The following is a 12,449-nucleotide window of genomic DNA, read 5'->3' as shown; positions in this document are numbered from 1 at the left end:
CGGGGCGACGCGGCCGCCGCGGCTCAGCCACTCCCCCCGCTCCCGGGCCTAGGACGCCCCACGCCCCCCGGGGCCCCCCGCGCGAAGCCCCCCGGCCCGCCGGCCCCCGCGCGGCGCCCCGGCCCGCCGGCCCCGGCCGCCCCGGGCCCTCCGGCCCCCGCCTCCGGCGCGGCCCCCGCCGCCCCGCGCCCCTCCGGCGCGGCCCCCTCCCCCCGCCGCCCCCGCCCCCGGGAAGGCAGGCGCCGCGCGGAGCCGGGGCCGATGCAGCTGAGCCGCGCCGCCGCCCCTGCGGAGCCCTCGGCGCCGCCGTCCCCCGCGCCGGCCCCGGCCCCGGCCCCCCCCGGCCCCCTCCCGCGCAGCGCGGCCGACGGGCCCCGGCGGGGGGACGGGGGGGGCCGGCGCCCCGCGGAATCCCCGCGCGCCCCGCTCCCGGCCGCGAGCGGCGCCGGCCCCGGCGCGGGGATGGACGGCCCCGGGGCGAGCGCCGTGGTGGTGCGCGTGGGCATCCCGGACCTGCAGCAGACGGTGAGTGCGCGCCCGCCCGCCCGCGCCCGCGCCCGCCGCGACCCCGGCCCGCGCGCCCCTCCCCTCCCCTCCCCTCCCCTCCCCCCGCCGCCTCCGCGAGACCCTCCCCAGCGGCGGGCGGGCGGGGCGCGGCCGGGGAGCGCCGCCCCGGGGCGGGGCGGGGCGGGCGGGGCGGCCGGGGCCTCCCCTTCCCGGCGCGGAGGTGCGGGTCCTGCGCCCGGCCCGGCCCGGCCCGGCCCGGCCCGGCGCGCGGGGCTCGGGCTCACCGGGCCCGCCCGCCGCCCCGCAGAAGTGCCTGCGCCTGGACCCGGCCGCGCCCGTGTGGGCCGCCAAGCAGCGCGTGCTCTGCGCGCTCAGCCACAGCCTGCAGGACGCGCTCAACTACGGGCTCTTCCAGCCGCCCTCGCGCGGCCGCGCCGGCAAGTTCCTGGACGAGGAGCGGCTGCTGCAGGACTACCCCCCCAACCTGGACACGCCCCTGCCCTACCTGGAGGTGCGCGCGGGCGCGGGGCGGGGCGCGGGGCCAGCGGGCGGTGCCCAGGGCGAGCGCGTGCCGTGTGCCGCGGCCGCACGTGCGGGGCCAGCGCCCGTCTCGGGCCTGCTCGGAGGGCGCCGCGGGGCGCCCCCGCCCCCAGCCCGCGGAGCCCTCGCCTCGCCCGCCCGGTCCCGGCGCTCCGCAGGCGTCGTGGGAGCGGAGCGGGCCGCTTGCTCTCCGGGCGGCTCCGGGGCAGGAGGGCGAGTGTGGACCGGGCCGTGGAGGACGAGGGGTTCGGGGCGTCCGGAGTGGGAGTGAGGAGGGGGCATGCGGGGGGCGGCCCGGGCCTGCGCCCCCGGGCCGCGTGCGGCCGGCGGAGCGGGCTCTGCGCCAGGGGCCTGCAGGCGGTGGGGCCTGGCCCCGGGGACGGCGGGCCGGGGCCTGGCCGCCTGGCTCAGCGGTTTTCTCTGCCGGTCCCCTGAGCAGTTCCGCTACAAGAGGCGCGTGTACGCCCAGAACCTCATCGATGACAAGCAGTTTGCAAAGCTTCACACAAAGGTAAGGGACGGTCTTGGGGAGGGGACCCAGAGGTCGGCTCCCCATGCCCAGTGTCCCCCGGCTCCGGCCTCGACTGGGTTTTGTGAGGTCAGAACGTCTCCTTACATCCCTTCCGTGGGCCTGGCCGGTCCTCCGGCTGTGGCTCAGTCTGGCTTTTCCTGTTGTCAGGGGCGCGGAGAGGTCATTGGGCCGGGGGCGGCTAGAGGGAGGGGCAGACCCCAGCACCGTGGCCGTGAAGTGGCCGGCTGGGGGACCCCGACACAGGGGGAGAAGGGTGTCCCTGTAAGAGCCCACATGTGAGAAGAGTGAGCAAACTTCTGATGTGGTCACGGGGGTGGGGGTGGCGAGGAGAGCAGGAAGCCCTGTGCTTGCTGGCCCCTCGTGCTGGGCACGTGCAATCGGGCATCTCGTGAATCTCCTGCTGGGTGTTATCCTGTCTCCAAGAGGAAGAGGTGAGCCTGGAGGTGGGCTTGCTCAGACTGCAGTGGCTAGGTGGTGCTGAGCCCAGTCAGGGTCCACTGCTGGGCATTGCTGCTGGGTGGGCCTGACCCTTCGTGTTCTCTGGGGGGGCTGGTGGGTACATGGTGCCCACCCTGCTGACACTGACAGTCTGGGGCTTAGGAGAGGGTCTGAGCCTGTCACCCCTGTGCCCAGCTTCTGTGACCCTGGAGCCTCTGGGCAGCCTTCCCTGTGGCCCCAGGACATGTGCTCAGCAGCAGGCCTGTGGCTGGGGACAGACTCCCCTTCCGCAGGCTCTGAGTGAGCCTGTGTCTGGCGGCCACTCAGAGCACCCTCAGCACCCTGGCTCCCAGCGGCCCTCGGCCTGCTTGATCTTAGATGAGTCTGGACCCCTGACCGCAGCTCTGTGCTGCTGTCCACCTCCCTCTGGTGCCCAGGTCTGGCTGAGGTCTCACCCCCTGTGTGAGCACCCTGCCTCCTCTCTCGTTGCCGCCACCCACCAAGGCCTGCCCATCGGTCCCTGTGCCCGCCCATGGACCCCTGCCCGCAGCTGTGCCAGAGCCCAGCCCGGCCAGCAGTATGGGCACCCGTGGAGCTCAGCGGCACTCTGCTCCGCGGACCAGCTGTGCCTGTTATGCCTTGTCACCGAGGGGCCGCCAGTGTGGGGAGGGCCCAGGGTGGGCATCTGCTGTGGGTGAACTTGCCAGGTAGGTGGGCCAGAGAAGGATTGTTCACTCTGGGCGTGATGAGCCACCAGGCTGGCTCCTGCCAGAGCTGCTGGGCACAGAGCCTGGGCGAGCAGCCTGGCAGGGACATCCTGGGGGCACGGCCAGGGCACCCTGGCCTTGAAGAGGCTCAGGCCGCAATTGTTGTGGACTTGGGGTACGGAGAGGCCCCGGCTGGCTGGGATGGGGCCGTGATGGGAGCCTGGCCTCGGTGACAAGCTCGTGTTGTAGGGCAACAGGTCGGACTGAGGGCAGGGGCAGTGGACACACCACAGATGGGCTGAGACCTGCTGGTGGAAGGCGGGCAATGGTCAGAGGGTGGCGGCCAGGTGCCAGGCTGACCAGGCGACATTCCAACATTCCAGGCGAACCTGAAGAAGTTCATGGACTACATCCAGTTGCACAGCACAGACAAAGTGGCCCGCCTGCTGGACAAGGGCCTGGACCCCAATTTTCACGATCCTGACTCAGGAGGTGAGAAGCAGGATGGGAAGGGGCGTGGCCTCGCTGCGGCTGGGGCGTGACCCTCCCGTCTTTGGCCCCAGAGTGTCCCCTGAGCCTCGCTGCGCAGCTGGAGAACACCTCGGACCTGCTGAAGGTGCTGAGGAATGGCGGTGCCCACCTGGACTTCCGCACGCGGGACGGGCTCACCGCCGTGCACTGCGCCGCGCGCCAGCGCAATGCAGCTGCCCTGACGGTCAGCGAGGGCCATGCCCAGGGTCGGGGGTGGGAGGAAGCCGGGCCCCTCGTGGACGCTGAGGCTCATCGTCCCCAGACGCTGCTGGACCTGGGTGCCTCGCCTGACTACAAGGACAGCCGAGGCCTGACGCCCTTGTACCACAGCGCCCTGGGGGGCGGGGACGCCCTCTGCTGTGAGTTGCTGCTGCACGACCACGCGCAGCTGGGTGTCACCGACGAGAATGGGTGGCAGGAGATCCACCAGGTGGGCAGGGGGCCTGTGCGAGGCCCTGTGCTGGGTGGGTGGGGCTCCGGGCAAGGGCAGGGCCCTGGGCTCAGTGGGCGGGGCTCCTGTCTCCTGGGCGGGATGGCTCCTGTCTTCTGGGTGCTACCTGAACCTCCTCCCCAGGCATGCCGCTTCGGGCACGTTCAGCACTTGGAGCACCTGCTGTTTTACGGAGCCGACATGGCGGCCCAGAACGCCTCGGGGAACACTGCCCTGCACATCTGTGCCCTCTACAACCAGGTGTGGTAGCCCGTATGCACGTGTGCGCCCATGGGTGTGTGCTGCACCCTGCAGGGAGCTGGTGCCCTGGAAGCGGTGCGCACGCAGCCATGCATGGCCCTCTGCATGGCCAGGCGGGCCCGTGTGTGGTCCGGCCCCGCCGGAGGGCCACCTTCTGTGCACTGTCCGCGCAGCTCTGCGTGTGCCTGCGCCGTGTGTGACTGTGCGCCCCGCGCTGTGCGCCCGCCCGCCCTCAGCGCCCAGCGGTGACCCGCCCCCTCCCCCCTCCCGACAGGAGAGCTGCGCTCGCGTCCTGCTTTTCCGTGGAGCCAACAAGGACGTCCGCAATTACAACAGCCAGACAGCCTTCCAGGTAGACCACAGGGGCACAGAACCCGACCCCCCCCATCCCCTGTCTCTGTGGATTTTGCCTCCAGGCCCTTGGCTCTGTTCCTGGGGGTGATGAAGAGCCCTCACCTCACATGGCCTGGCCGAGGGGGGAGGGTGGCCGCCAGGGAGAGAGGGAGGCCCAGGGCTCCGGACGGGGAGGATGTGTGGGCCTGATCGGCAGAGGCAGGCAGCAGGGCCCAGACCCGACTAACTGGCCGCTCCTTCCCGGCTGGCTCTGGCTAGGCAAGTGGATGGGTGGACCCGTCTCCGCATGGCCTGGTGTTGTGGGGCAGCCTGGGGGCCATGGCAGGGGTACGTTTGGGCCACGGAAGGAGCTGGGGCTGTTCTGAGTGGGAGAGAGGACCCATGGTGGCCGGCTGTCCTGCCGGGAGCGGAGGCGGTGGTGGTGGGGTCAGGCGGGCAGATGGTGTGTGAGGAGACCCTTGAGAGAACAGGGGTGACTGGTGTGTCCACTGGGCCCAGGCTGGCCTGGTCTCCACCCTGACAGTCTTGTGTCTTGGGAATGCTCTCAGCCCCAGGCAGACTGGGGAGCCGGTCAGACAGGGCTGGGGCCGGGCCAGGATGGGATGGGCAGGAACCCCTCCCAGGAGTGAAAGGAGCCCCCAGGGCTGAGGGGGTTGCGCAGGGCGCTCCTGAGCCTCCCGGCCCTCCCTCCCCAGGTGGCCATCATCGCAGGGAACTTTGAGCTGGCCGAGGTCATCAAGACGCACAAGGACTCCGATGTTGGTGAGTCCCGCCCCCCGAGTGTGGGGCCATCTGGTCGCGGCCCCCACACCCCCTCCCACTTGTGGTCTGCGGCCCCGCACCACCCACCCGCCCTCCTCGGCCACTCCTACCCCGTCTCTCGAGCACTGTTCCCGTACCCTCGCTGTCCCAGCTCTGGCTGGGGAGCTCGTGGGGTGCTGGTTCTGACTGAGCGGGTTTGGGGCAGACTGCATCTCAGCTCCAGGTGGGCCAGGGCCCATGAGCCCTCAGTGCCCAGCTGTCCAGAGCAGGACTTGGCCAGTGGCACCCCGTGGGCCAGGCCCAGCCCCACCTAGTTATTTTTTTCCTTTAAAGTGAGGCTTTTAATTTGAGGATTTAAATTTCATGTGAAACTGAACTCCCCCGACATGACGGGATCTCAATAACGACTCGTGTGTGCTCACAGAGCAGTGCAGCCAGCTCTGTTGAATTTCAAAACGTTTTTGTCACCCTGACGGAAAGCCCATGACGCCGCACCCCCCCCCCCCCCCCCGACGCCTGAGTGCTCTCCCTGCCTGTGTGGACTTCCCTGCTCTGGATGTGCTGTGTGGCCCTGAGTGTGGCCCTGGGGCCTGGTGTCTCCCACCCTCTGTGCGTGGTGTGGGTGAGTCCTCCCTGCTGGTGCCACTGGACCTTGGGTTGACCCGCTGTTCCTTGAGTGGCTCTTGGGCTGTGTCTACGCTCTGGCTTTGCGGGACTTTGCTGCTATGAACGTGTGTGCCTGCATTTGCTTGAGTACCCGTTTGCTATTCGCTTGGGTATCGCTGGATCACATCATTCTTTTTGCTAACGCTGGGTTTGGTTTGCTTGTCTTTTTCTAGTTCCTTGATAGGTATAATAAGGTTATTGCATTTTCATTTTCATTTATTTATTTTTAAAAGACATATTCATTTATGCATAGCAGAGGTGTGAGGGGGAGAGCGGTGAGAGGACTCCCCAGCGACAGAGTGGGGAGCAGAAAAGGCAGATCCACTGAAAGACACTGCTGAGGGGAGCAGCGGGGGGACAGGAGAGGTCTGCCGCGCCCTGTGGGTCAGCATCCTGGCCAGGACTGAACTCTCACTGCAGTGGTTGCTGACAGCTCCGTAGTGCTGAGACTTAACCCCTGGTACCCCCAGGGAGGCCCTACTGAATTTTTAATGTGAATATTTAATGCAGTTTGTTTTTGAGGAACTGCTGATTATTCGCCACTATTTTACATTCCCACCAGCAATGTACCAGGGTCACACACTCTTCACATCCTCACCAGCACTTGTTATTACCAGTTGTTGTTTTTTTTCTTTCTCCTGATTGTAGCCTGTCGGGTGTGAAGCAGCATCGCCTCACGGCTCTGAGTTGTATTTCTCCGATGGCTAATGATGTTGAACATCTTTTCATGTGTTTTATTAGTCATTTGTGCTTCTTTGGAGAGCTTTCAAGTCCTTTGCTCATTTCTTGGTTGCTCAGAGGACGCGTTAGAAGGCATCCCTCCTCTTGTATTTTTTCAGGAAGAGTTTGGAAGGGATTGCTGTTAATTCTTCTCTGGAGGTCTAGCAGAACAGAGCAAGGATGCGTCTGGCTGGGACTTCTCTTGTTGGGGGATTTGGATGACTGACCCAACCCCCGCCCGTCATAGGTGTTTACATTACCTGTTTCTTCTTGAGTCAGCTTCAGTAATTTGTGTTTTTCGAGAAATCCATCTATCTTATCAAGCTTAATTTGTTAGCATATACAGATATTCATAGTATATCGTATTCCTTTTGTTTCTGTAGATCACCAGCGATGCCCCGGATTTCACTTATGATGTATTTGTTTCTGTTTTCTCTTTTTCAGTCAGTCTAGCTAATGGTTTGTCAATTTTGTTGATATTTTCACAACTTTAGGTTTCATTGATTTTATTTATTTCATTTATCTCAGTGCAATTTTTATTACCTCATTTTTTTTGCTAACTTTGGGTTTGGTATGAGTTTCTTTTTCTAGTTCCTTAATAGGTATAATAAGGTTACTGAATTGTAATGCAGATGTTCATAGGTATTATTTTTCTTCAAAAAGCACTGCTTTTGCTGCATTCTATATGTTTTGGTATGTCGTATTTTTGCTTTAATTTGCCTCAAAATATTTTCTAACTTTCCTTGTGACTTCTATTTTGACACATTGGTTATTTAAGAGTAGGCTGTTTAATTTTCTATAACTGAGGATTTTCCAGGTTTCTTCTGTCCTTAATTTCTAGTTTCATTGTATTGTGATTAGAGAAGATACTTTGTATGATTTCATTCTTTTAAAATGTATTGAAAATTTATGTGTGCCCTAAGTATGGTCTATGCTGTGGAATATTCTGTGTGTGCTTGAGGACACTGTGTCTCTGCTCTGTTTTGTGGATTATTCTCTCTCTAGGCTCAGTCGGTTTAAGTCTTCTATGTCCTGTTGCTTTCTCTCTCGACGTTCTATCTACTATTGGAAGTGGGGTGCTGAAGTCTTAAATATTACTATAGGGCTCGCCACTTGTGCCAATGTTTGTCTCATGTGTTTGGCTCTTTGTCGCTTGGTGTGTTTATACTGATTTTTAACCTATTTGATGTCCTTCTCTGTCACTGGCAATATTTCTTATCTTTCAGCCTATTTTGCTAATATCAATGTTGCTACTCATTGCTATTTTGGTTAATATTTACAAAATAGTAGAGATATCTTTAGTTTTTCATTCTAAAATACTTGTGTCTTTGGTGCTCAGTGATTTTTCATAAATGGCATATAGTTGGATTATGGTTTTCTTAAGCATGTTGGATTATCTGCTAAAAAACCAAGTTTTACTGGAACTCAGCCATATCCAATTTTTTATATATTGCTTGTGGCTGTTTACCTGGTCTAGGCAGTGTTGAGTCCTTGCATAGGGATTGTGTGGCTTGTGAAGCCTGAAATAGCTGCTGCCTGCTTCCTTGTGGAGAGTCTGCCAGCCTCTGGTCTAGCGCATGTTTGCACTTTCCTGGTTAGCCAGTTCCTAATGGCCCCGACAGCGCATGGGGTATGGCCCGCGCTGTCTCTTTCAAAGCCTGGGAGATGGGCAGTTCCATGAGCAGATCTGAGTCCCGCAAGACCCCATCTGGCTGACAGGAGGAGCAGGCTTTTTTCCCTGAAGCGGGAATCAGAGGGAGCTAGGGGTGTAGCCCCTTTGGCAGTTTTAGCTGTAGGGTGGCCATCTGTCCGGGGACAGAGAATTTTGGTTTTAAAATCTGGAAAGCCTGGCAAGCCAGGACAAGTTGGTTACCCTGTTTGGCTGCCCAGAGTCTCATCAGTGTGCCTTCCCGCCCCCCCCCCCCCCACAGTACCATTCAGGGAGACCCCCAGCTATGCGAAGCGGCGGCGGCTGGCCGGCCCTAGTGGCCTGGCCTCCCCTCGGCCTCTGCAGCGCTCAGCCAGTGACATCAACCTGAAGGGCGAGGCTCAGCCAGCAGCTTCTCCGGGCCCCTCACTGAGAAGTCTCCCCCATCAGCTGCTGCTCCAGCGGCTGCAGGTGGAGAAAGACCGGGACCGAGACGGTGACCACAACGATGCTGGGGGCCTTGCAGCAGGCAGGGGCTCCCAGAGCAAGATCAGGTAGGCAGGGATGGTGAGCCCTGGCTGGGGCCCGGTGGGGGGGCACCCAGATGCAAGCCAGGAGCGGCCAGCGTGGGAGGCAGAGAGGCCCAGTGGTGCCTGGTACTTCTGCAGTAAAGGGCTGAGGCTGGGGCTGGACTCCCAGGCCCCCAGATGGCCTTGCTGGGTGGAGAAGGACAGAAGGCCGGTCCTGTGGGCAGATTCCCCCACTCTGGTCTCTGGTTGAAGCTGGGCCTTGTCCTAAGGACTGTGGGCCCCCGAGGGGCCTGTTGGGAGGAAAGTGTCTGGTCAAATCCGTGATTTAGACGATTTACTGTGATGCCAGGGAGGAGGACGTGGGCTGGGCCAGTCAGCCTGGGCAGTGTGTCATGAGGGGTTGGGAATGGAGTGTGCTCTTCATGAGGGCTGGAAACCTGCAGGTGATTCCAGCCCATTCTCCAGGGACCCTTGGTCTTTCCTTCGCCCCTCAGGCCCTGGATGACTCAGGCCTCTGGGGTCTGCTGTACTTCTCACATGAGCCCTGGGGGCCTGGAACCTGGGACGTTCCAGAGACTTGGTCTCCCCAGATCTTGGAGTAGGAAGCCTGGTGTGGAGCCTCACAGTCGCTCCGGTGGCATGGCCAGGAGTGCAGACAGACCGTCAGCATCCAGCATGGTCTTTGTGTCTGACGGGGGCCAGGCAGGTCAGCTGACCCCTCTATGCCAGGGGCTCCCATCCCAAGGCAGGACTAGCCATTGCCTTCAGGAAGCCGTCTGGAGCCCGGCAGGTGGGGACCCTTCCTGGGGTCCCGATGGTGGGCCCCTGGGAGCATGGATGAGGCGAAGGCTCGTCAGATGCGGGCAGCCCAGGGTGGGAGGGGAGGGCAGCCGGGCCCTGAGCTCGGCGCCCGCAGAGGGCTCAGACAACTTCTTCCCTGCGCCATCCCTGCTCTCGTGGCCTGCGTGGTGGCCCACCGACCGTGTCGGGCGCCTCCAAGGCGCGTCCTGCCCAGCCCGCCGTGTGCTCCCCAAGGCTGCGCATGTCTCCGGGTCTCCTGCGGGTGGGACGGCCGTGGCCAGAACTAGCTTTGGGTGTTTTGGGGTCGCAGAGGGTCATTCCTAGTCGGAGTGGGGACCTGTTCCTTGTTGGTTCACCTCCCTCCCCGCTTCCGGCAGACGCCACCTGCCCAGTGCGGCTCCCGGGCACGGCCCTGGGACCGCAGCCCCGTGTGGATGTGGGCTCACAGCCTGCTCCAGGGGCCCAGGACAGGACACGTCCGCCCAGCCAAGGAGCAGGTGGTGGGCAGTGACCCAGGCCGGTGGCCCTCCCTTGAGAGCGGCTGGGGGTCTGCAGCCCTTAGGAAGGGCCAGCAGGGAGAGGGACCCGCACGGGAGCCGTTGCCTTTGCTCACAGGACTGGAGGTGGCATCGCGGCCGGAGGGGGTGCAGGTCTTGGCAGAGCCTGCACGGAGCCCCTGGGCCCCCGGGTGGCAGAGCGCCTGTCCCCACCCTGGGCAGGCGGGTGGGCGAGTTGGAGCTGAGAGCCCTGACCCGCGCGGCGGCCGGGCTCCAGGAGTGCACGTGCAGGGGGAGAGGAAGGCCCGAGCGTGGCGGGGCCTCCCGGGTCTGGCGGGCGGAGATGGCGGCCGCGCTCCCAAGGGCCGGGGAGCCAGCGCGGGCTGCGGAGCGGGGGGCGTGCGGGACCGCCGGGCGTGCGCCGTGGGCCGTGGGCCGTGGCCGGAGGGCGGGCAGCGCCGCGGGCGAGGGCAGCGGCCGCGCGGGCGCCAGGGCCGCGGTCCGGGCGGGTGGGCCCGCGGGGCAGCGCTCGCGGGAGCCTCCCCGGGGCCCGCGCCCCTCCCGGCTCGCCGCGCGCGGGCGCCCGCCGCTCCCGGCCCGCGCCGCAGTGCCCGGCTGGCCCGGGCGGGCGGCCGGGGCGCAGCCGGCCCCGCCGCCGCCCGCAGAGGGAGGAGCCGGCCGCGGGAGGCGGGGCGCGGGCGGCCGCGGCATGGAGCGAGCCCGGCGCGCCCGGGAGCGCAGCCCCGCGGCCCCGGAGCCCTGAGCGGGCGCGGCTCGGCGCTGGCGGGAGCGGGCCGGGCGCGGCGGCGCGGCCCATGGAGCGGCCCCGGGCCGGGCCCCCGGCGGGCGGGCGGGCGGCGGCGGGCGGCGGGCGGCGGGCGCTGCGGCGGCGGCTGCGGTGAGGCCGGCGGCGGGGCCGGGCCGCGCGCCATGGAGGCCCCGGGCGCCGGCTTCGCGCGCCCGCTGCCCCCCGGCATCGCGTCCGTCACCTACGTGTTCGTCTACAGCCCGAGCGGGCCCGGCGGCCCCGGCGGCCCGGGGCCCGCGCCCGCGCCCGGCCCCGCGCCCCCCGCGCCCCCCGCGCCGCCGCCGCGGGGCCCGAAGCGGAAACTTTACAGCGCCGTCCCCGGCCGCAAGTTCATCGCGGTGAAGGCGCACAGCCCGCAGGGCGAGGGCGAGATCCCGCTGCACCGCGGCGAGGCCGTCAAGGGTGAGCGGGCCGGGCCGGGCCGGGCCGGGCCGGGGCCGGGGGCGGGGTCGGGGCGCGCGGCGGCGGCCTGCGGGGCGGGCGCCGGGCCTGGGGGCTCGGCCCGAGCGCGGCCGGCGGTCCTCGCGGGGCGCCTCTGCGCGGGGTCCTGGCGCCGCGGGGCCGGGGCCCGCAGCGGAGCCGCCGCCGGGCCGCGAGGGTTCCCGGAGCACCGGGTGTCGTGTCCGGTGGGGACGGGTGAGGGCGGGACCCCACCCCTCCGTGGAGCCTCCGCAAATTGTGGGGCTCCTTTGTGGCTTCTGGGACTTCCTTGGGGGGCCCTTCCGTGGAGGCCCTTCCTTGGGGGGCCCTTCCATGGAGGCCCTTCCTCGGGGGCCCTTCCCTGGAGGCCCTTCCCTGGAGGCCCTTTCTCGGGGGCCCTTCCTGGGGGGCCCTTCTTTGGGGGGCTCTTCCTCGCGGGCCCTTCCTTGGGGGGCTCTTCCCTGGAGGCCCTTCCTTGGGGGGCCCTTCCCTGGAGGCCCTTCCTTGGGGGCTCTTCCCTGGAGGTCCTTCCTTGGGGGGCCCTTACCTGGAGGCCCTTCCTTGGGGGGCCCTTCCCTGGAGGCCCTTCCTTGGGGGGGCCCTTCGCTGAAGGCCCTTCCTTGGGGGCCTGTGCTGTTGTGGGGACCCGTGTGACAGTGCCTGGGTGTCTGCATCATGAGGGATTTTTCACTGGGAATTCCTGTGTCCCAGGGGATCTGTGCCATGGCCAGCTCCCCTAATTTGAGTATCTCTCTCATCTTTGGGGTCCCATCCTCTCCGGTGCCCCAGGAAGAAGCAGCTATGTCGTCAGCCCTCCTTGGTCCACCTTGTGGTCTAGCCCTCTATCCACAACACAGTGACCCTGAGCTCTTGACAGTGACCCCTGGGGCACCGGGCAGAGCAAGAAGTGGGAGGAGAGTGGTCAGCTGGGAGGGCAGGAGCAGGACCAGGGCGCCTGCCTCTGCTCCTGCCCTCCCTCGAGTGTGTCCATCTGTGTGTCTATCTGTCCCCCACATGCCCATCCTGTGCTGTGCCCATCTGTTCGTTTCTTTTTCTCTGTAAATCCCAAATCTTCCCAGGGAGTCAGCGGGGAGGACAGAGCAAGGGAAGGGAAGGTGAGGGGGGCGGGGACTCCCGGTCCCAGCCCTGATGGCCTGCCTGGCTTCTGTCCCCCAGTGCTCAGCATCGGGGAGGGCGGCTTCTGGGAGGGGACCGTGAAAGGCCGCACGGGCTGGTTCCCGGCCGACTGCGTGGAGGAGGTGCAGATGCGACAGTACGACGCCCGGCACGGTGAGTG

General features: G+C 65.2%; 1 protein-coding gene across 1 annotated transcript in view; it reads left to right on the top strand.

Annotated features, from left to right (window-relative positions):
- The first annotated feature begins 261 nt into the window (after positions 1-261).
- Positions 262-12,449, top strand: part of SHANK3 (SH3 and multiple ankyrin repeat domains 3) — a 35,428-nt gene continuing 23,240 nt past the window's right edge. The window contains 12 exon segments of the mRNA XM_037513337.1: positions 262-525; positions 815-1,018; positions 1,487-1,558; positions 3,108-3,216; positions 3,288-3,439; positions 3,518-3,685; positions 3,830-3,946; positions 4,221-4,298; positions 4,996-5,062; positions 8,380-8,650; positions 10,932-11,134; positions 12,329-12,442. Of these exon segments, the coding sequence (XP_037369234.1) occupies positions 262-525; positions 815-1,018; positions 1,487-1,558; positions 3,108-3,216; positions 3,288-3,439; positions 3,518-3,685; positions 3,830-3,946; positions 4,221-4,298; positions 4,996-5,062; positions 8,380-8,650; positions 10,932-11,134; positions 12,329-12,442 (1,819 nt within the window).

Source organism: Talpa occidentalis, unplaced genomic scaffold (genome assembly GCF_014898055.3).
Source record: "Talpa occidentalis isolate TD23 unplaced genomic scaffold, MPIMG_talOcc4v2.1 talOcc4.16, whole genome shotgun sequence".
In the NCBI taxonomy this organism is placed as follows: domain Eukaryota; kingdom Metazoa; phylum Chordata; class Mammalia; order Eulipotyphla; family Talpidae; genus Talpa; species Talpa occidentalis.
This window is presented reverse-complemented; position numbering and strand designations above follow the sequence as displayed.